The 24,280-nt window shown below is 42.8% G+C and overlaps 1 protein-coding gene across 3 annotated transcripts in view; it reads right to left on the bottom strand.

Moving 5' to 3' along the window:
* LOC128686601 (zinc finger protein 385B) overlaps window positions 1-24,280 on the bottom strand; it is a 113,149-nt gene that overhangs the window by 82,862 nt on the left and 6,007 nt on the right. For all 3 annotated transcript variants that reach the window (XM_070088199.1, XM_070088198.1, XM_070088200.1), the window contains exon 3: window positions 23,177-23,420. In XM_070088199.1, the coding sequence (XP_069944300.1) occupies window positions 23,177-23,420 (244 nt within the window). The remainder of the gene's footprint in view (window positions 1-23,176; window positions 23,421-24,280) is intronic.

The raw sequence follows: 24,280 nt of genomic DNA, 5'->3' as shown, positions 1-24,280 counted from the left end.
CTATATATATATATATATAGAGCATAGGCAATGGGGTCGAAGAGGTATGGGGTAGGTTTAAAAATGTAGTGTTAGAGTGTTCAGCAGAAGTTTGTGGTTACAGGAAAGTGGGTGCGGGAGGGAAGAGGAGCGACTGGTGGAATGATGATGTGAAGAGAGTAGTAAGGGAGAAAAAGTTAGCATATGAGAAGTTTTTACAAAGTAGAAGTGATGCAAGGAGGGAAGAGTATATGGAGAAAAAGAGAGAGGTTAAGAGAGTGGTGAAGCAATGTAAAAAGAGAGCAAATGAGAGAGTGGGTGAGATGTTATCAACAAATTTTGTTGAAAATAAGAAAAAATTTTGGAGTGAGATTAACAAGTTCAGAAAGCCTAGAGAACAAATGGATTTGTCAGTTAAAAATAGAAGAGGAGAGTTATTAAATGGAGAGTTAGAGGTATTGGGAAGATGGAGGGAATATTTTGAGGAACTGTTAAATGTTGATGAAGATAGGGAAGCTGTGATTTCGTGTATAGGGCAAGGAGGAACAACATCTTGTAGGAGTGAGGAAGAGCCAGTTGTGAGTGTGGGGAAAGTTCGTGAGGCAGTAGGTAAAATGAAAGGGGGTAAGGCAGCCGGGATTGATGGGATAAAGATAGAAATGTTAAAAGCAGGTGGGGATATAGTTTTGGAGTGGTTGGTGCAATTATTTAATAAATGTATGGAAGAGGGTAAGGTACCTAGGGATTGGCAGAGAGCATGCATAGTTCCTTTGTATAAAGGCAAAGGGGATAAAAGAGAGTGCAAAAATTATAGGGGGATTAGTCTGTTGAGTATACCTGGCAAAGTGTATGGTAGAGCTATTATTGAAAGAATTAAGAGTAAGATGGAGAATAGGATAGCAGATGAACAAGGAGGCTTTAGGAAAGGTAGGGGGGTGTGTGGACCAGGTGTTTACAGTGAAACATATAAGTGAACAGTATTTAGATAAGGCTAAAGAGGTCTTTGTGGCATTTATGGATTTGGAAAAGGTGTATGACAGGGTGGATAGGGGGGCAATGTGGCAGATGTTGCAGGTGTATGGTGTAGGAGGTAGGTTACTGAAAGCAGTGAAGAGTTTTTACGAGGATAGTGAGGCTCAAGTTAGAGTATGTAGGGAAGATGGAAATTATTTCCCAGTAAAAGTAGGCCTTAGACAAGGATGTGTGATGTCACCGTGGTTGGCAAGAGGCGTGGAGTTAAAAGATAAAGAATCACACAAAGTGGGAGTTGTCACAGTTGCTCTTTGCTGATGACACTGTGCTCTTGGGAGATTCTGAAGAGAAGTTGCAGAGATTGGTGGATGAATTTGGTAGGGTGTGCAAAAGAAGAAAATTGAAAGTGAATACAAGAAAGAGTAAGGTTATGAGGATAACAAAAAGATTAGGTGATGAAAGATTGGATATCAGATTGGAGGGAGAGAGTATGGAGGAGGTGAATGTATTCAGATATTTGGGAGTGGACGTGTCAGCAGATGGGTCTATGAAAGATGAGGTGAATCATAGAATTGATGAGGGGAAAAGGGTGAGTGGTGCACTTAGAAGTCTGTGGAGACAAAGAACTTTGTCCTTGGAGGCAAAGAGGGGAATGTATGAGAGTATAGTTTTACCAACGCTCTTATATGGGTGTGAAGCATGGGTGATGAATGTTGCAGCGAGGAGAAGGCTGGAGGCAGTGAAGATGTCATGTCTGAGAGCAATGTGTGGTGTTAATATAATGCAGAGAATTCGTAGTTTGGAAGTTAGGAGGAGGTGCGGGATTACCAAAACTGTTGTCCAGAGGGCTGAGGAAGGGTTGTTGAGGTGGTTCGGACATGTGGAGAGAATGGAGCGAAACAGAATAACTTCAAGAGTGTATCAGTCTGCAGTGGAAGGAAGGCGGGGTAGGGGTCGGCCTAGGAAAGGTTGGAGGGAGGGGGTAAAGGAGGTTTTGTGTGCGAGGGGCTTGGACTTCCAGCAGGCATGCGTGAGCGTGTTTGATAGGAGTGAATGGAGACAAATGGTTTTTAATACTTGACGTGCTGTTGGAGTGTGAGCAAAGTAACATTTATGAAGGGGTTCAGGGAAACCGGCAGGCCGGACTTGAGTCCTGGAGATAGGAAGTACAGTGCCTGCACTCTGAACGAGGGGTGTTAATGTTGCAGTTTAAAAACTGTAGTGTAAAGCACCTTTCTGGCAAGACAGTGATGGGGTGGATGATGGTGAGAGTTTTTCTTTTTCGGGCCACCCTGCCTTGGTGGGAATTGGCCAGTGTGATAATAAAAATAGAGTTAGAGCTAAAGAAGGAGTAGCAATAATGTTGAAGGATAAGCTATGGCAGGAAAAGAGGGACTACAAATGTATAAATTCAAGGATTATGTGGAGTAAAATAAAGATTGGATGTGAAAAGTGGGTTATAGTAAGCGTGTATGCACCTGGAGAAGAGAGAAGTGTAGAGGAGAGAGAGAGATTCTGGGAAATGTTGAGTGAATGCGTGGGGAGTTTTGAATCAAGTGTGAGAGTAATGGTGGTTGGGGATTTCAATGCTAAAGTGGGTAAAAATGTTATGGAGGGAGTAGTAGGTAATTTTGGGGTGCCAGGGGTAAATGTAAATGGGGAGCCTTTAATTGAGCTATGTGTAGAAAGAAATTTGGTAATAAGTAATACATATTTTATGAAAAAGAGGATAAATAAATATACAAGGTATGATGTAGCACGTAATGAAAGTAGTTTGTTAGATTATGTATTGGTGGATAAAAGGTTGATGGGTAGGCTCCAGGATGTACATGTTTATAGAGGGGCAACTGATATATCGGATCATTATTTAGTTGTAGCTACAGTTAGAGTAAGAGGTAGATGGGAAAAGAGGAAGGTGGCAACAACAAGTAAGAGGGAGGTGAAAGTGTATAAACTAAGGGAGGAGGAAGTTAGGGCGAGATATAAGCGACTATTGGCAGAAAGGTGGGCTAGTGCAAAGATGAGTAGTGGGGGGGGTTGAAGAGGGTTGGAATAGTTTTAAAAATGCAGTATTAGAATGTGGGGCAGAAGTTTGTGGTTATAGGAGGGTGGGGGCAGGAGGAAAGAGGAGTGATTGGTGGAATGATGAAGTAAAGGGTGTGATAAAAGAGAAAAAGGTAGCTTACGAGAGGTTTTTACAAAGCAGAAGTGTTATAAGAAGAGCAGAGTATATGGAGAGTAAAAGAAAGGTGAAGAGAGTGGTAAGAGAGTGCAAAAGGAGAGCAGATGAAAGAGTGGGAGAGGCACTGTCAAGAAATTTTAATGAAAATAAGAAAAAATTTTGGAGTGAGTTAAACAAGTTAAGAAAGCCTAGGGAAAGTATGGATTTGTCAGTTAAAAACAGAGTAGGGGAGTTAGTAGATGGGGAGAGGGAGGTATTAGGTAGATGGCGAGAATATTTTGAGGAACTTTTAAATGTTAAGGAAGAAAGGGAGGCGGTAATTTCATGCACTGGCCAGGGAGGTATACCATCTTTTAGGAGTGAAGAAGAGCAGACTGTAAGTGTGGTGGAGGTACGTGAGGCATTACGTAGAATGAAAGGGGGTAAAGCAGCTGGAACTGATGGGATCATGACAGAAATGTTAAAAGCAGGGGGGGATATAGTGTTGGAGTGGTTGGTACTTTTGTTTAATAAATGTTTGAAAGAGGGGAAGATACCTAGGGATTGGCAGAGAGCATGTATAGTCCCTTTATATAAAGGGAAAGGGGACAAAAGAGATTGTAAAAATTATAGAGGAATAAGTTTACTGAGTATACCAGGAAAAGTATACGGTAGGGTTATAATTGAAAGAATTAGAGGTAAGACAGAATGTAGAATTGCGGACGAACAAGGAGGTTTCAGAGTGGGTAGGGGATGTGTAGATCAAGTGTTTACATTGAAGCATATATGTGAACAGTATTTAGATAAAGATAGGGAAGTTTTTATTGCATTTATGGATTTAGAAAAGGCATATGATAGAGTGGATAGAGGAGCAATGTGGCAGATGTTGCAAGTATATGGAATAGGTGGTAAGTTACTAAATGCTGTAAAGAGCTTTTATGAGGATAGTGAGGCTCAGGTTAGGGTGTGTAGAAAAGAGGGAGAATACTTCCCGGTAAAAGTAGGTCTTAGACAGGGATGTGTAATGTCACCATGGTTGTTTAATATATTTATAGATGGGGTTATAAAAGAAGTAAATGCTAGGGTGTTCGGGAGAGGGGTGGGATTAAATTATGGGGAATCAAATTCAAAATGGGAATTGACACAGTTACTTTTTGCTGATGATACTGTGCTTATGGGAGATTCTAAAGAAAAATTGCAAAGGTTAGTGGATGAGTTTGAGAATGTGTGTAAAGGTAGAAAGTTGAAAGTGAACATAGAAAAGAGTAAGGTGATGAGGGTATCAAATGATTTAGATAAAGAAAAATTGGATATCAAATTGGGGAGGAGGAGTATGGTAGAAGTGAATGTTTTCAGATACTTGGGAGTTGACGTGTCGGCGGATGGATTTATGAAGGATGAGGTTAATCATAGAATTGATGAGGGAAAAAAGGCGAGTGGTGCGTTGAGGTATATGTGGAGTCAAAAAACGTTATCTATGGAGGCAAAGAAGGGAATGTATGAAAGTATAGTAGTACCAACACTCTTATATGGATGTGAAGCTTGGGTGGTAAATGCAGCAGCGAGGAGACGGTTGGAGGCAGTGGAGATGTCCTGTCTAAGGGCAATGTGTGGTGTAAATATTATGCAGAAAATTCGGAGTGTGGAAATTAGGAGAAGGTGTGGAGTTAATAAAAGCATTAGTCAGAGGGCAGAAGAGGGGTTGTTGAGGTGGTTTGGTCATTTAGAGAGAATGGATCAAAGTAGAATGACATGGAAAGCATATAAATCTATAGGGGAAGGAAAGAGGGGTAGGGGTCGTCCTCGAAAGGGTTGGAAAGAGGGGGTAAAGGAGGTTTTGTGGGTGAGGGGCTTGGACTTCCAGCAAGCGTGCATGAGCGTGTTAGATAGGAGTGAATGGAGACGAATGATACTTGGGACCTGACGATCTGTTGGAGTGTGAGCAGGGTAATATTTAGTGAAGGGATTCAGGGAAACCGGTTATTTTCATATAGTCGGACTTGAGTCCTGGAAATGGGAAGTACAATGCCTGCACTTTAAAGGAGGGGTTTGGGATATTGGCAGTTTGGAGGGATATGTTGTGTATCTCTATACGTATATGCTTCTAGACTGTTATATTCTGAGCACCTCTGCAAAAGCAGTGATAATGTGTGAGTGTGGTGAAAGTGTTGAATGATGATGAAAGTATTTTCTTTTTGGGGATTTTCTTTCTTTTTTTGGGTCACCCTGCCTCGGTGGGAGACGACCGACTTGTTGGAAAAAAAAAAAAAAAAAAAAAAAAATATATATATATATATATATATATAAATAAATAAAAAAAAAAAAAAAAAAAAAAAATATATATATATATATATATATATATATATATATATATATATATATATATACACACACACACACACACACACACACACACACACAAGCATGGGTTCATGGAAGGCAAATCTTGTATCACAAACCTCCTGGAGTTTTATGACGAGGTAACAGAAGTAAGACACGAGAGAGAGTGGGTAGATTGTGTTTTCCTAGACTGCAGGAAGGCCTTTGACACAGTTCCCCACAAGAGATTAGTGCAGAAGCTGGAGGATCAGGTGCATGTAAAAGGGAGGGCACTGCAATGGATAAGGGAATACCTGACAGGGAGGCAGCAACGAGTCATGGTACGTGAAGAGGTATCACAGTGGGCGCCTGTCATGAGCGGGGTCCCACAGGGGTCAGTTCTAGGACCAGTGCTATTTTTGATATATGTGAACGACATGATTGAAGGAACAGACTCTGAAGTGTCCCTGTTCGCAGATGACGTGAAGTTGATGAGAAGAATTAAATCGGACGAGGATGAGGCAGGACTGCAAAGAGACCTGGACAGGCTGGACATGTGGTCCAGTAACTGGCTTCTTGAATTCAATCCAGCCAAATGCAAAGTCATGAAGATTGGGGAGGGGCAAAGAAGACCGCAGACAGAGTATAGGCTAGGTGGACAAAGACTACAGACCTCATTCAGGGAGAAAGACCTTGGGGTGACCATAACACCGAGCACATCACCGGAGGCACACATCAACCAAATAACCGCTGCAGCATACAGGCGCCTGGCAAACCTGAGAAAAGCGTTCCGATACCTCAATAAGGAATCGTTCAAGACACTGTACACTGTGTATGTTAGGCCCATACTGGAGTATGCAGCACCAGTCTGGAACCCACACCTGGTCAAGCACGTCAAGAAGTTAGAGAAAGTACAAAGGTTTGCAACAAGGCTAGTCCCAGAGCTCAGGGGAATGTCGAACGAGGAAAGGTTGAGGGAAATCGGACTGACGACACTGGAGGACAGAAGGGTCAGGGGAGACATGATAACGACATACAAGATACTGTGGGGAATAGACAAGGTGGACAGAGATAGGATGTTCCAGAGAGGGGACACAGGGACAAGGGGTCACAACTGGAAGCTGAAGACTCAGACAAGTCACAGGGATGTTAGGAAGTATTTCTTCAGTCATAGAGTTGTCAGCAAGTGGAATAGCCTAGCAAGTGAAGTAGTGGAGGCAGGAACCATACATAGTTTTAAGAAGAGGTATGACAAAGCTCAGGAAGCAGAGAGAGAGAGAGAGGACACAGTAGCGATCAGTGAAGAGGCGGGGCCAGGAGTTGAGTCTCGACCCCTGCAACCACAATTAGGTGAGCACACTCCTCTGGGTTTTCTTCTATTTTCTTTCTAGTTCTTGTTTATTTCCTCTTATCTCCATGGGGAAGTGGAACAGAATTCTTCCTCCGTAAGCCATGCGTGTTGTAAGAGGCGACTAAAATGCCGGGATCAAGGGGCTAGTAACCCCTTCTCCTGTATATATTACTAAATTTAAAACGAGAAACTTTCGTTTTTCCTTTTGGGCCACCCCACTGTCTCAGTGGGATATGGCTGGTGCGTTGAAAGAAAGAAAAACATCCAAGATTTCAGGTACATCTTGCTACTTCTACTTACACTTAGGTCACCTACACATATATGTACAAGCATATATACATATATACAAGCATATATGCACTGTCAAGAAATTTTAATGAAAATAAGAAAAAATTTTGGAGTGAGTTAAACAAGTCAAGAAAGCCTAGGGAAAGTATGGATTTGTCAGTTAAAAACAGAGTAGGGGAGTTAGTAGATGGGGAGAGGGAGGTATTAGGTAGATGGCGAGAATATTTTGGGGAACTTTTAAATGTTGAGGAAGAAAGGGAGACGGTAATTTCATGCACTGGTCAGGGAGGTATACCATCTTTTAGGAGTGAAGAAGAGCAGAATGTAAGTGTGGGGGAGGTACGCGAGGCATTACATAGAATGAAAGGGGGTAAAGCAGCTGGAACTGATGGGATCATAACAGAAATGTTAAAAGCAGGGGGGGATATAGTGTTGGAGTGGTTGGTACTTTTGTTTAATAAATGTACGAAAGAGGGGAAGGTACCTAGGGATTGGCGGAGAGCATGTATAGTCCCTTTAAATAAAGGAAAAGGGGACAAAAGAGACTGTAAAAATTACAGAGGAATAAGTTTGAGTATACCAGGAAAAGTGTACGGTAGGGTTATAATTGACAGAATTAGAGGTAAGACAGAATGTAGGATTGCGGATGAGCAAGGTGGTTTCAGAGTGGGTAGGGGATGTGTAGATCAAGTGTTTACATTGAAACATATATGTGAACAGTATTTAGATAAAGGTAGGGAAGTTTTTATTGCACTTATGGATTTAGAAAAGGCATATGATAGAGTGGATAGGGGAGCAATGTGACAGATGTTGCAAGTATATGGAATAGGTGGTAAGTCACTAAATGCTGTAAAGAGTTTTTATGAGGATAGTGAGGCTTAGGTTAGGGTGTGTAGAAGAGAGGGAGACTACTTCCCGGTAAAAGTAGGTCTTAGACAGGGATGTGTAATGTCATCATGGTTGTTTAATATATTTATAGATGGGGTTGTAAAAGAAGTAAATGCTAGGGTGTTTGGGAGAGGGGTGGGATTAAATTATGGGGAATCAAATTCAGAATGGGAATTAACAGTTACTTTTTGCTGATGATACTGTGCTTATGGGAGATTCTAAAGAAAAATTGCAAAGGTTAGTGGATGAGTTTGGGAATGTGTGTAAAGGTAGAAAGTTGAAAGTGAACATAGAAAGAGTAAGGTGATGAGGGTATCAAATGATTCAGATAAAGAAAAATTGGATATCAAATTGGGGAGGAGGAGTATGGAAGAAGTGGTCAGCTGTTTTAATAATCTTCCTGGCCTGCTAGTGTACTCGCATATAATCTAGTGATACCAGTGAATAGCAGAATACAGTGTTGTAGTAGCAACTAACCAGTATTATAATGGTACTTAGTGGAGTGGAGTGACTTTCATTAGTTTCTTTTTTCTTGAAATACCAGACGTATACTGTGAATTTCATATAACCTGTAGTTACCAGCGGTCGCAATATACACAACGAGAAGCAATTATTACTACAGAAAAAGCGTCCTTCCTCCAAAATTTCCACCAGTCAACTATAGTGATAATATAGCATTTATTGTGGTGGAGACGGAAAAAAAAATAGAAAAGCTAGATACAGCGATTGATAAACAAGGGTTGAGGTCGACCGTTCGTCATTGTAGGAGTTGCCAGCAGTCACCGGTTTCTTCAACACGCAAGTTATACTTTTGTATCAATCAAATCACATATTACTCGGGTAGATAATTTCCAGTACGTAGATCCTTCATGTGTTAGCTCAAATCACCGACCAGTATGTTTTAAATAAGTGACCCACTGATCAGATCAGATCGACTGGTCCGAACCCTTGACTGGTTTCAAACAGTTTCGTTGGACAATAAAGCAGACTGTAAACGAATGGGGTTGTAGGAGCCCTTATAAACACAAACATTAAATATAAATCAGGAACGTGCACGGTAAGCTGTCCAATATACAAAAACAGCTAGAAACAGAAATACAAATAGCTAGAGCTTCATTTAAGGAGGTTATTAATAGAATATTCAAGAGGTTGCTAGTAGAATTGCAGTAAATCAACCATTCAAATCATTATGAAGTTGTGTGTAGTCTGTGGTCAGTCAAACAAACGGGCTTCCACATGGGTAAATTGTCATTTTTGTGGAAATTGGTGTCACGCCCCTTGTGCAGATATCCAAGAACTAGCTACAAGCAGTGTTAAAACAGGGAAGTGTTTTTGGGTATGCCCAAATGAGATAAATCTGTGGACTAAAATCACAAGGGTATTAAAAGAGGATAACATCAAAGCTGCTTTCATAGAAAACCTGGAAGCTTTCTACAACAGATGGGAACATAAAAAGTCTGGGCTGAATGGTACTGCCCTTGATACTGGCCATGTAGTCAGAAACTGTAAGGCTGGAGATGAAGTCCTGGTAGTCAGTAAATATGGGGCTGATAGTGCTGTCCTGGGAGACAGTAATGGTGAAGCTGGAGGTGCTGTCCTGGGAGACAGAAATGGTGAAGCTGGAGGTGCTGTCCTGGGAGACAGAAATGGTGAAGCTGGAGGTGCTGTCCTGGGAGACAGAAATGGTGAAGCTGGAGGTGCTGTCCTGGGAGACAGAAATGGTGAAGCTGGAGGTGCTGTCCTGGGAGACAGAAATGGTGAAGCTGGAGGTGCTGTCCTGGGAGACAGAAATGGTGAAGCTGGAGGTGCTGTCCTGGGAGACAGAAATGGTGAAGCTGGAGGTGCTGTCCTGGGAGACAGTAATGGTGAAGCTTGAGATTTTGTCCAGGTAGTCGGGAATTATACGCAGGAAGGAATACATATAAATGACCTCATAGGGGACAGGAGCCATAGTAGGGAAACAAGTGTAGTCAAAGATAAGATAAAACCAATATTGCAAACTAGAAATACCACAGGAAATAGCAAACAAGAGGACTCCACTAGCAATAGTGAGGATATATTACCAAAAGCAACTGGTGGGAGCTCCATTGTTGGTGCTAGGGAGGATAGAAGTAAGACAGGGAAACATGCACCAACAGGGAATACAGTCACAGAAACCCAAGGCAAACGGAAACCAAGCCTGTGCACATACTATGCACTTGGTATCTGCTGGCATGGGAAATCTGGAAAAACAGATGGAACGTGCAACTATGACCACCCTAGAAAATGCCATGCCCATATGACAACAGGAAAATGTAAACTCCCTTCCTGTAAGCTTTTTCACCCTGAACTGTGTACCTCTTCAGTACAGGAAAGACTGTGCTATAACTTAAATTGCCAGGCATACCATCTAAAGGGGACAAAAAGATACAAAACATCCAGGCCATGGGAAAACCTGGGTAGCCACAGCCACTCAAGAGGGAGAGGTTTTTTAGTGCCAAGAAGAAAAGGTAGTAGGTTGGTAGACAGCAACCGCCCAGGGAGGTACTACCGTCCTGCCAAGTGAGTGTAAAACGAAAGCCTGTAATTGTTTTACATGATGGTAGGATTGCTGGTGTCCTTTTTTCTGTCTCATGAACATGCAAGTTTTCAGGTACGTCTTGCTACTTCTACTTACACTTAGGTCCCACTACACATACATGTACAAGCACATATATACACACCCCTCTGGGTTTTCTTCTATTTTCTTTCTAGTTCTTATTCTTGTTTATTTCCTCTTATCTCCATGGGGAAGTGGAACAGAATTCTTCCTCCGTAAGCCATGCGTGTTGTAAGAGGCGACTAAAATGCCGGGAGCAAGGGGCTAGTAACCTCTTCTCCTGTATATATTACTAAATGTAAAAGGAGAAACTTTCGTTTTTCCTTTTGGGCCACCCCGCCTCGGTGGGATACGGCCGGTGTGTTGAAAAAAGAAAGAAAGAAAGAAGAAAAAAAAACTGGCAGGAAATGGCAGAAATCGTACACCAAATCCAGTCATTCCTGGAGTGGAACCACAGTCGATGGCCTCCACTCCAAACCAACAGATACAGATACTAATGCCGGAAAAAAAATCCCCCCCCCCCCCCAGTACCAACAATACCACCAGTCCGATAACATTCTTCTTTGCAAATATACAGGGTCTAAAGCCAGCAACAAACAACAAAATACCTTTCATCCGTGGACTGCTTGCAGAGGCAAAGGCAATGTTCGCGGCTTTCACTGAGACCCACATAAAGGATCACTTGGACAACGAAATATGGATCCCAGGTTACAACCTATACAGATGTGACAGAGTGAACAGGCAAAAGGGGGGGGTTGGCCTGTACATTGCAGAGTCACTTGTTTGCACAGAACTGCTTAATGCCTCAAATGATGTAGTGGAAGTTTTAGCAGTAAAGGTCGAGAACCAAAACCTAGTCATTGTGGTAGTCTACAAGCCTCTGGATGCAACATCCCAGCAATTCCAGGAACAGCTGTTAAAAATTGACCACTGTCTGGAAAATCTTCCAGCTCCTGCACCCAACATCTTGCTCCTGGGGGATTTCAACTTAAGGCACCTAAAATGGAGGAATATAGCAAATAATATTGTTGCAGTAGTAACACCAGGAGGCAGCTCTGATGAAAACTCACACTCACAAGAGCTTTTAAATCTCTGCACAAAATTCAATTTAAACCAGCAAATAATAGAGCCTACTAGACTGGAGAATACACTAGACCTCATCTTTACTAACAATGATGATCTGATAAGAAATGTCACCATATCAAAAACAATATACTCAGATCACAACATAATTGAGGTTCAGGCATGTATGCGTGGAGCCCCAGACCGACATAATGAAACTAGCCACGAGGGAGCATTCACCAAATTCAACTTCAATAACAAAAACAAAGTGGGACCAAGTAAACCAAGTCCTAACCGATATAAGCTGGGAAGATATACTAAGCAACACAGACCCCAACTTATGCCTAGAACAGATTAACTCGGTGGCACTCGATGTATGCACAAGGCTTATTCCTCTAAGAAAAAGGAGGAGTAGATGTAAAATGGAAAGAGACAGGCGCTCCCTTTACAGGCGACGGAAAAGAATAACAGAGCAGCTAAAAGAGGTCAATATATCCGAAATGCGTAGGGAGACACTGGTCAGAAATAGCAAGCATCGAACTTAAGCTAAAAGAATCCTTTAGGAGTCAGGAATTGCGGGAAGAACTAAAAGCCATAAATGAAATCGAAAGAAACCCAAAGTATTCCTTCTCCTATGCCAAATCAAAATCGAGAACAACGTCCAGTATTGGGCCCCTACTTAAACAAGATGGGTCCTACACAGATGACAGCAAGGAAATGAGTGAGCTACTCAAGTCCCAATATGACTCAGTTTTTAGCAAGCCGCTAACCAGACTGAGAGTCGAAGATCAAAATGAATTTTTTATGAGAGAGCCACAAAATTTGATTAACACAAGCCTATCCGATGTTATCCTGACGCCAAATGACTTCGAACAGGCGATAAATGACATGCCCATGCACTCTGCCCCAGGGCCAGACTCATGGAACTCTGTGTTCATCAAGAACTGCAAGAAGCCCCTATCACGAGCCTTTTCCATCCTATGGAGAGGGAGCATGGACACGGGGGTCGTCCCACAGTTACTAAAAACAACAGACATAGCCCCACTCCACAAAGGGGGCAGTAAAGCAACAGCAAAGAACTACAGACCAATAGCACTAACATCCCATATCATAAAAATCTTTGAAAGGGTCCTAAGAAGCAAGATCACCACCCATCTAGAAACCCATCAGTTACACAACCCAGGGCAACATGGGTTTAGAACAGGTCGCTCCTGTCTGTCTCAACTATTGGATCACTACGACAAGGTCCTAAATGCACTAGAAGACAAAAAGAATGCAGATGTAATATATACAGACTTTGCAAAACCCTTCGACAAGTGTGACCATGGCGTAATAGCGCACAAAATGCGTGCTAAAGGAATAACAGGGAAAGTCGGTCGATGGATCTATAATTTCCTCACTAACAGAACACAGTAGTCGTCAACAGAGTAAAGTCCGAGGCAGCTACGGTGAAAAGCTCTGTTCCACAAGGCACAGTACTCGCTCCCATCTTGTTCCTCATCCTCATATCCGACATAGACAAGGATGTCAGCCACAGCACCATGTCTTCCTTTGCAGATGACACCCGAATCTGCATGACAGTGTCTTCCATTGCAGACACTGCAAGGCTCCAGGCGGACATCAACCAAATCTTTCAGTGGGCTGCGGAAAACAATATGAAGTTCAACGATGAGAAATTTCAATTACTCAGATATGGTAAACATGAGGTAACTAAATCTTCATCAGAGTACAAAACAAATTCTGGCCACAAAATAGAGCGAAACACCAACATCAAAGACCTGGGAGTGATCATGTCGGAGGATCTCACCTTCAAGGACCATAACATTGTATCAATCGCATCTGCTAGAAAAATGACAGGATGGATAATGAGAACCTTCAAAACTAGGGAGGCCAAGCCCATGATGACACTCTTCAGGTCACTTGTTCTATCTAGGCTGGAGTATTGCTGCACACTAACAGCACCTTTCAAGGCAAGTGAAATTGCCGACCTAGAAAATGTACAGAGAACTTTCACGGCGCGCATAACGGAGATAAAACACCTCAATTACTGGGAGCGCTTGAGGTTCCTAAACCTGTATTCCCTGGAACGCAGGAGGGAGAGATACATGATTATATACACCTGGAAAATCCTAGAGGGACTAGTACCGAACTTGCACACGAAAATCACTCACTACGAAAGCAAAAGACTTGGCAGACGATGCACCATCCCCCCAATGAAAAGCAGGGGTGTCACTAGCACGTTAAGAGACCATACAATAAGTGTCAGGGGCCCGAGACTGTTCAACTGCCTCCCAGCACACATAAGGGGGATTACCAACAGACCCCTGGCAGTCTTCAAGCTGGCACTGGAAAAGCACCTAAAGTCAGTTCCTCATCAGCCGGGCTGTGGCTCGTACGTTGGCTTGCGTGCAGCCAGCAGCAACAGCCTGGTTGATCAGGCTCTGATCCACCAGGAGGCCTGGTCACAGACCGGGCCGCGGGGGCGTTGACCCCCGGAACTCTCTCCAGGTAAACTCCAGGTAATGTTTTCAGATACTTGGGAGTTGATGTGTTGGCGGATGGATTTATGAAGGATGAGGTTAATCATAGAATTGATGAGGGAAAAAAGGCAAGTGGTGCATTGAGGTATATGTGGAGTCAAAAAACGTTATCTATGGAGGCAAAGAAGGGAATGTATGAGAGTATAGTACAGTGGACCCCCGCATACCGTTGGCATCACATAACATTAAATCCGCATACCGATACATTTTATCGCTAAGATTTTGCCTCGCATACCGCTAAAAAACCTGCTCAACACTATTCGTCCGAGACGTGTCTAATGTGCGGCCTGAGCCAGCCTCACATGTTCCGCCGGTGGCATTGTTTACAAGCCAGCCTCTGCGGTAACATCCAAGCATACAATCGTAACATTTCGTATTATTACAGTGTTTTTGGTGATTTTATCTGCAAAATAAGTGACCATGGGCCCCAAGAAAGCTTCTAGTGCCAACCCTGTGGTAAAAAGGGTGAGAAATATTATCTAAATACTGTGGTACCATGGTCAACTGCTGATGCTGCTGCTGCTGTAGCACTGTCAGCTGCTGCTGCTGTAGCACCGTCAGCTGCTGCTGCTGCTGCTGTACCACCGTCAGCTGCTGCTGCTGCTGTAGTACCATCTGCTGCTGCTGTAGCATCGTCTGCTGCTGCTGTAGTACCATCTGCTGCTGCTGTAGCATCGTCTGCTGCTGCTGTACCACCGTCAGCTGCTGCTGTACCACCGTCAGCTGCTGCTGTACCACCGTCAGCTGCTGCTGTACCACCGTCAGCTGCTGCTGCTGCTGTAGTACCGTCTGCTACTGCTGCTGTAGTACCGTCAGCTGCTGCTGCTGCTGTAGTACCGTCTGCTGCTGCTGCTGCTGCTGCTGCTGTAGTACCGTCTGCTGCTGCTGCTGTACCACCGTCAGCTGCTGCTGCTGCTGTAGTACCGTCTGCTACTGCTGCTGTAGTACCGTCTGCTGCTGCTGTAGTACCGTCTGCTGCTGCTGTAGCATCGTCTGCTGCTGCTGTAGCATCGTCTGCTGCTGCTGTAGCATCGTCTGCTGCTGCTGTAGCATCGTCTGCTGCTGCTGTACCACTGTCAGCTGCTGCTGTAGCAGTCAGCTGCTGCTGCTGCTGCTGCTGTAGCACTGTCAGCTGCTGCTGCTGTAACACTGTCAGCTGCTGCTGCTGTAACTGTCAGCTGCTGCTGCTGCTGTAGCACTGTCAGCTGCTGCTGCTGCTGTAGCACTGTCAGCTGCTGCTGTAACACCGTTGTTGGTGTGGCTTATTGAGAATACCAAGAAACAATTAACCCCAGAGGATTTGCCACCCAGGATAACCCAAAAAAGTCAGTGTCATCGAAGACTGTCTAACTTATTTCCATTGGGGTCCTTAATCTTCTCTCCCAGGATGCAACCCACACCAATTGACTAACACCCAGGTGAACAGGGAAAAAAGCCTGGAACTAGTGCTCATATTGGTGAATTTAAAGCCAGCAAAGGTTGGTTTGAGAGATTTAAGAATCGTAGTGGCATACACAGTGTGATAAGGCCTGTTCTGGAAGAAAATGCCAAACAGGACCTACAGTACTCAGGAGGAAAAGGCACTCCCAGGACACAGTGTCTCATCAGTCATTGCTGCATCTTCAATAAAGGTAAGTGTCATTTATTCTTCATTTAGTAGAGTAGTACATGCACAATATATACTGTGCATGTACTACTCTACTATTGTGCATGTATCCTTCTCTTTGTGTGTAGGAAAATGTATATTTCATGTGGTAAAAAAATTTTTTCATACTTTTGGGCGTCTTGCACGGATTAATTTGATTTCCATTATTTCTTATGGGGAAAATTCATTCGCATAATGATAATTTCGCATAACAATGAGCTCTCATGAACGGATTAATATCGTTATGTGGGGGTCCACTGTAGTACCAACACTCTTATATGGGTGTGAAGCTTGGGTGGTAAATGTAGCAGCGAGGAGACGGTTGGAGGCAGTGGAGATGTCCTGTCTAAGGGCAATGTGTGGTGTAAATACAGTGGACCCTCGACCAGCGATGGCATCGATTAACGATAAATCTGACTAGCGATACATTTTATCGCAAAAATTTTGCCTCGATTAACGCTAAAAAACTCGACCAACACTATTCGTTCCGTCTGAGACGCGTCCACTTCTGGCCAGTGTTTACAAGCAAGCCAGCCACCGCGGTCGCTTCCAAGCATACAATCGGAACATTTCATATTATCACAGCCTTTTTAGTGATTGCACCTGCAAAATAAGTCACCATGGGCCCCAAGAAAGCTTCTAGTGCCAACCCTACAGCAAAAAGGGTGAGAATTACTATGGATATGAAGAAAGAGATCATTGCTAAGTATGAAAGTGGAGTGCATGTCTCCGAGCTGGCCAGGCTATACACAAAACCCCAATCAACCATCGCTACTATTGTGGCCAAGAAAACGGCAATCAAGGAAGCTGTTCTTGCCAAAGGTGCAACTATGTTTTCAAAACTGAGATCGCAAGTGATAGAAGATGTTGAGAGACTGTTATTGGTATGGATAAACGAAAAACAGATAGCAGGAGATAGCATCTCTCAAGCGATCATATGTGAAAAGGCTAGGAAGTTGCATGACGATTTAATTAGAAAAATGCCAGCAACTAGTGATGATGCGAGTGAATTTAAGGCCAGCAAAGGTTGGTTTGAGAGATTTAAGAATCGTAGTGGCATACATAGTGTTATAAGGCATGGTGAGGCTGCCAGTTTGGACAAAAAAGCAGCTGAAAAATATGTGCAGGAATTCAAGGAGTACATAGACAGTGAAGGACTGTAACCTGAACAAGTGTTTAATGGTGACACTGACAATGTTGTGAAACACTTTAGGAATGTCATAAAGGAACGGGAGGTACAGGCCTCTATGGGCAGATATGTTGTGCGACAGAGGTCCAGTGACTCTCAAGCTGGTCCTAGTGGCATTAAAAGAAGGGAAGTAACCCCGAAAAAGGACTTGCTACCTCAAGTCCTAATGGAAGGGGATTCCCCTTCTAAACACTAAGACCATCAACACACTCCCCTCTACCCATCCCATCAATCATCACCAGATCTTCAATAAAGGTAAGTGTCATGTAACTGTGCATGTCTTCTTCAGTTTGTGTGTATTAAAATTAATATTTCATGTGTTAAAATTTTTTTTTTCAATACTTTTGGGTGTCTTGCACGGATTAATTTGATTTCCATTATTTCTTATGGGGAAAATTAACTTGACTAACGATTATTTTGACTAACGATGAGCTCTCGGGAACGGATTAATAGCGTTAGTCGAGGGTCCACTGTATTATGCAGAAAATTCGGAGTGTGGAAATTAGGAAAAGGTGTGGAGTTAATAAAAGTATTAGTCAGAGGGCAGAAGAGGGGTTGTTGAGGTGGTTTGGTCATTTAGAGAGAATGGATCAAAGTAGAATGACATGGAAAGTATATAAATCTATAGTGGTCAGTGGTCAGTCGTCACGTGAGGTCACAGACCCTGAGCTGCTTTGGGGATTAGCGTGGACGGTTACAAAGCATGGCTTGCTTCTGCAGTGTTTTAAAAATTGAGGTTGGAGAGTTGAAGGAGGAAGTCTTGCTTCTCCAGGAGGAGATTAGGAGGCTGAAGGTCCACCTCAATGGGTCTGGGAGAGAGTGTGAGGTGGCTGGAGTTGTGGGGAATGAGGCTTCTAGCAGTGAGGTGCAGTCTGTCTCTCGCTGTGAGGAGGCTGTAGTGGGGGAGGTAGCAACGGCTACCAGCAGTGAGGTGCAGCCCAGCACCTGCTACAAGTGGCGAGTGGTTTACAGTAATGGGAGGCGCATCAGAGTAAGGAAAGTTAAGAGTGAAGATCTGAAGGTAGGAAATCGCTTCTCTGTTCTTCAGGATGAATGTACTTCAGTGGCCAGTGAAGGTAAGGGTACTACTGCCCCTGCTAATGGAGGTAAGCGCATTCTTGTGGTTGGTGACTCTCAGGTAAGATATATTGACCGTGCTTTTTGTAATAGGAATAAGAAGATGAGAGATAGAGTGTGCTTCCCTGGAGCTGGTGTTGGGGACATTGTCAACAGGCTGGATAATATCATGTCAGGTAATGGGAACAAGCTCACTATCTGTCTCAGTGCTGGTGGAAATGATATTGGGAAGGGTAGGAGAGAAGAGCTGCTAGATAAGTACAGGTCAGCTATAGATTTCATTTAGTCTAAGGGAGGGATCCCAATCATATGTAGCATCTTGCCTAGAAGGGGAGTAGGAAATGAATGGTTGTCTAGGGCAATTGGTGTAAATTGCTGGCTAGACAGATACTGCAAGGAACTTGCAATCCCATTCATTGACAACTGGAACAACTTTTATGGCAAACATGATATGTATGCAAGGGATGGGGTACATCTCTCTGGAGCAGGGGTGGTAGCACTTGCAGACTCGATTGAGAAGGCCATTGGTGAAATGCCTATGATTTTAAACTGATGGAAGATAGAGGTATGGGTGTGTGTGGGAAAGAAGCAGGTTGCAACACTAGGGTTGGAAACAGTAAATGTATAAAAGGCATTCAGCATGAAGTTATAAATAAAGACAATAGATCAGGTCAGCAAACAAAGGGGGACAGCAGAAGGCAGCAAGGGACTAACTCCCTTAAGGTTTACTATACTAATAGCAGGAGTGTAAGAAATAAGATAGATGAGCTAAGATTAATTGCAAGTGCAGGAAACAGATATTATTGCTATAACAGAGACCTGGCTCAATCTGAAAGATAGAGAGATGCCCTCTGAATGTCACATACAAGGCTATAAATTATTCCACACTGACAGGGTCAACAGGAAAGGTGGTGGAGTAGCGATGTATGTCAGAGACAATTTAAATTGTTGTGTTAGACAAGATATTAAATTAGAAGCGTCAGCCACTGAATCTGTTTGGTTACAGCTTCTCGAGGGCCGAGAAAAACTAATTTTGGGTGTGATTTACAGGGCCCCAAATCTTAATAGGGAGTGCAGTAAACTTCTATGGGACGAAATTCGTAAGGCATCTACATACGAAAATGTTGTGCTAATGGGAGATTTCAACTATAGACAGATTGACTGGAGCAATTTGACAGGAAATTTAGAGTCAGGTGACTTTCTTGATACGATCCAGGATTGTTTTTTAAAACAGTTTGTGACAGAGCCAACTAGGGGAAATAACCTCCTTGCCAGTAGGGAAACACTAATTAATAATCTTGAGGTTAATGATGAGCTTGGGGAAAGTGATCACAAATCACTCAGTTTTAATATATCATGGAATTCCCCTAATAATGGCAATCAAGTCTCCGTCCCTGACTTTCGCTTGGCTGATTTCATAGGACTGAAAAATTACTTAGGTGGGCTGAACTGGAATGACCTGACTAAGGGTCAGGTAGGTGGTGATGGTTGCCGATATGATGCTTTCCAGGGCATAGTTCTAGCTGCTCAGTCAAATTATGTTCCAAATAGGGAAATCAGATCAAACAAAAATGATCCTAAATGGATGAACAATAGATTAAAATATCTGATTGGTCAAAAGAGAGGCATATATAGGCAAATCAAAAGAGGAGAGGGGCAATTAAGAAATCGATATATTCAGTTAAAGAGAGAAATAAAAAAGGGAATTAGAAAAGCAAAAAGAGATTATGAGGTTAAAGTTGCAAGAGAATCGAAGACTAACCCAAAAGGATTCTTTCAGGTATACAGAAGTAAGATCAGGGACAAGATAGGCCCACTCAAAAGTTCCTCAGGTCAGCTCACTGACAGTGATAAGGAAATGTGTAGAATTTTTAACACATACTTCCTCTCAGTTTTTACACAGGAGGATACCAGCGACATTCCAGTAATGATAAATTATGTAGAACAGGACGATAATAAACTGTGCACGATTAGAGTCACAAGTGACATGGTCCTTAGGCAAATAGATAAATTAAAACCTAACAAATCCCCAGGCCCTGATGAACTGTATGCAAGGGTTCTAAAGGAATGTAAAGAGGAGCTTAGCACACCTTTGGTTAATCTTTTCAACATATCACTACAAACTGGCATGGTGCCAGGTAAGTGGAAAATGGCAAATGTGATACCTATTTTCAAAACAGGTGACAGGTCCTTAGCTTCGAACTATAGACCAATAAGCCTAACCTCCATAGTGGGAAAATTTATGGAATCAATAATTGCCGAGGCAGTTCGTAGCCACCTTGAAAAGCATAAATTAATCAACGAATCTAGCATGGTTTTACAAAGGGGCGTTCCTGCCTTACGAATTTATTAACTTTTTTCACTAAGGTATTTGAGGAGGTAGATCATGGTAATGAATATGATATTGTGTATATGGACTTCAGTAAGGCTTTTGACAGGGTCCCACATCAGAGACTATTGAGGAAAATTAAAGCACATGGAATAGGAGGAGAAATTTTTTCCTGGATAGAGGCATGGTTGACAAATAGGCAGCAGAGAGTTTGCATAAATGGGGAGAAATCAGAGTGGGGAAGCGTCACGAGCGGTGTTCCACAGGGGTCGGTGTTGGGCCCCCTGCTGTTCACAATCTACATAAACGACATAGATGAGGGCATAAAGAGCGACATCGGCAAGTTTGCCGATGACACCAAAATAGGCCGTCGAATTCATTCTGACGAGGACATTCGAGCACTCCAGGAAGATTTGAATAGACTGATGCAGTGGTCGGAGAAGTGGCAGATGCAGTTTAATATAGACAAATGCAAAGTTCTAAATGTTGGACAGGACAATAACCATGCCACATATAAACTAAATAATGTAAACCTTAATATTACGGATTGCGAAAAAGATTTAGGAGTTCTGGTTAGCAGTAATCTGAAACCAAGACAACAGTGCATAAGTGTTCGCAATAAAGCTAATAGAATCCTTGGCTTCATATCAAGAAGCATAAATAATAGGAGTCCTCAGGTTGTTCTTCAACTCTATACATCCTTGGTTAGGCCTCATTTAGATTATGCTGCACAGTTTTGGTCACCGTATTACAGAATGGATATAAATTCTCTGGAAAATGTACAAAGGAGGATGACAAAGTTGATCCCATGTATCAGAAACCTTCCCTATGAGGATAGACTAAGGGCCCTGAATCTGCACTCTCTAGAAAGACGTAGAATTAGGGGGGATATGATTGAGGTGTATAAATGGAAGACAGGAATAAAGGGGATGTAAATAGTGTGCTGAAAATATCTAGCCTAGATAGGACTCGCAGCAATGGTTTTAAGTTGGAAAAATTCAGATTCAGGAAGGATATAGGAAAGTACTGGTTTGGTAATAGAGTTGTGGATGAGTGGAACAAACTCCCGAGTACAGTTATAGAGGCCAGAACGTTGTGTAGCTTTAAAAATAGGTTGGATAAATACATGAGTGGATGTGGGTGGGTGTGAGTTGGACCTGATAGCTTGTGCTACCAGGTCGGTTGCTGTGTTCCTCCCTTAAGTCAATGTGACCTGACCTGACTAGGTTGGGTGCATTGGCTTAAGCCGATAGGAGACTTGGACCTGCCTCACATGGGCCAGTAGGCCTTCTGCTGTGTTCCTTCGTTCTTATGTTCTTATAGGGGAAGGAAGGCGAGGTAGGGGTCGTCCTCGAAAGGGTTGGAGAGAGGGGGTAAAGGAGGTTTTGTGGGCAAGGGGCTTGGACTTCCAGCAAGCGTGCGTGAGTGTGTTAGATAGGAGTGAATGGAGACGAATGGTACTTGGGACCTGACGATCTGTTGGAGTTGGAGTGTGGAGTGTGAGGGATATGTTGTGTATCTTTATATGTGTATGCTTCTAGACTGTTGTATTCTGAGCACCTCTGCAAAAACAGTGATAATGTGCGAGTGTGGTGAAAGTGTTGAATGATGATGAAAGTATTTTCTTTTTGGGGATTTTCTTTCTTTTTTGGGTCACCCTGCCTCGGTGGGAGACAGCCGACTTGTTGAAAAAAAAAAAAAAAAAAAAAATTCAGGGAAACCGGTTATTTTCATATAGTCGGACCTGAGTCCTGGAAATGGGAAGTACAATGCCTGCACTTTAAAGGAGGGGTTTGGGATATTGGCAGTTTGGAGGGATATGTTGTGTATCTTTATACATATATGCTTCTAAACTGTTGTATTCTGAGCACCTCTGCAAAAACAGTGATTATGTGAGAGTGTGGTGAAAGTGTTGAATGATGATGAAAGCTTATTCTTTTTGGGGATTTTCTTTCTTTTTTGGGTCACCCTGCCTGGGTGGGAGACGGCCGACTTGTTGAAAAAAAAGAAAATATATATATATACACACACCCCTCTGGGTTTTCTTCTATTTTCTTTCTAGTTCTTGTTTATTTCCTCTTATCTCCATGGGGAAGTGGAACAGAATTCTTCCTCCGTAAGCCATGTGTGTTGTAAGAGGCGACTTAAATGCCGGGAGCAAGGGGCTAGTAACCCCTTCTCCTGTATATATTACTAAATTTGAAAGGAGAAACTTTCGTTTTTCCTTTTGGGCCACCCCACCTCGGTGGGATACGGCTGGTACGTTGAAAGAAGAAAGAAATATATAAAATATGCAATAACTTTAAAACACTTGAAATTTTGGAAAGTTTCCAGACATAACAGTCATGCTCATGGAGAATGTAAATAAACCGGATGGCCCGCGGTGACATTATGTATTAGAAAGTCAGGTGGGGGATGCCGTATAGTTGTTTTGGTCATAATTTGAAATGTCCATATTAGCGGAACGGCATAATGCAGGGCCCTACTGTATATACTGCATTGTAAGCGTCTACAGTATCATTTTATCCCACTGATATGGTACTTTGTCTAATACCTAACATAGGTTTGTATCTTTGCTAAGGTATTTGGAGTTGCAAAATATTTGCAGTCTCTGAAATAAATTTCCTATTTGAAACCCTCCAAACGAAAGACTACAATGACATGATCAATTCTACCAATAAGAAATGCGTAAGTTACCAAAAAACAAGTATACAGAGGCACTAGGATTATGTACAAATTAAGAGCACAACTGAAATACCTGTACTCCAAAAATTATAGCCAAGCATATTTCAATTTACCAGTTTCAAATTGTGATAAAGCTGTCAATGACTGCACTGGGGCTGGTGACTGGTAATCAGGTGGAAGTGAATCGTCGAGGTTCCCTACACTATCAGAAACCAAATTTGACCCTTTGGAGGCACTGAGAACAGAGCTGTACATATAGTTTCGTATAGCTTTTCTGTGTTGAGATCCTTCAAGGTGGCTCTGTGCAGGAACAATACCAGACATAGACCGATTGCACAATATGCACTGGTAGTAATCCTGCAAATTAAAACAATAGAGTAACTAATTATGGTTCAATCACATTATTATTATTACTATAATCAAGTTTACAATATTTTATAATAAAAATATTCCAAGAGCCAGTGCCCCTTAACCCCTTCACCATCATGATCCCCCAAATTAAAATAGCAGAGTCGGGGTTCAAAATTAATATTCCTGTGTCCACTTTTTCCAAGAAAAAATCATTCTTCTGAAATGGTAGAGAATCTTTCTGAAAGTAATGGCACCAGAGTATTCAAAGTTAATGGTCTGGAGTTTACCTGGAGAGAGTTCTGGGGGTCAATGCCCCTGTGGCCCGGTCTGTGACCAGGCCTCCTGGTGGATCAGCCTGATCAACCAGGCTGTTACTGCTGGCTGCACGCAAACCAACGTACGAGCCACAGCCCGGCTAGTCAGGAACCGACTTTAGGTGCTTGTCCAGTGCCAGCTTGAAGACTGCCAGGGGTCTGTTGGTAATCCCCCTTATGTATGCTGGGAGGCAGTTGAACAGTCTCAGGCCCCTGACACTTATTGTATGGTCTCTTAACGTGCTAGTGACACCCCTGCTTTTCATTGGGGGGATGTTGCATCGTCTGCCAAGTCTTTTGCTTTCGTAGTGAGTGATTTTCATGTGCAAGTTCGGTACTAGTCCCTCTAGGATTTTCCAGGTGTATATAATCATGTATCTCTCCCGCCTGCGTTCCAGGGAATACAGGGTTAGGAACCTCAAGCGCTCCCAGTAATTGAGGTGTTTTATCTCCGTTATGCGCGCCGTGAAGGTTCTCTGTACATTTTCTAGGTCAGCAATTTCACCTGCCTTGAAAGGTGCTGTTAGTGTGCAGCAATATTCCAGCCTAGAT

This window comes from Cherax quadricarinatus, chromosome 24, assembly GCF_038502225.1.
Source record: "Cherax quadricarinatus isolate ZL_2023a chromosome 24, ASM3850222v1, whole genome shotgun sequence".
Lineage (NCBI taxonomy): Eukaryota > Metazoa > Arthropoda > Malacostraca > Decapoda > Parastacidae > Cherax > Cherax quadricarinatus.
This window is presented reverse-complemented; position numbering and strand designations above follow the sequence as displayed.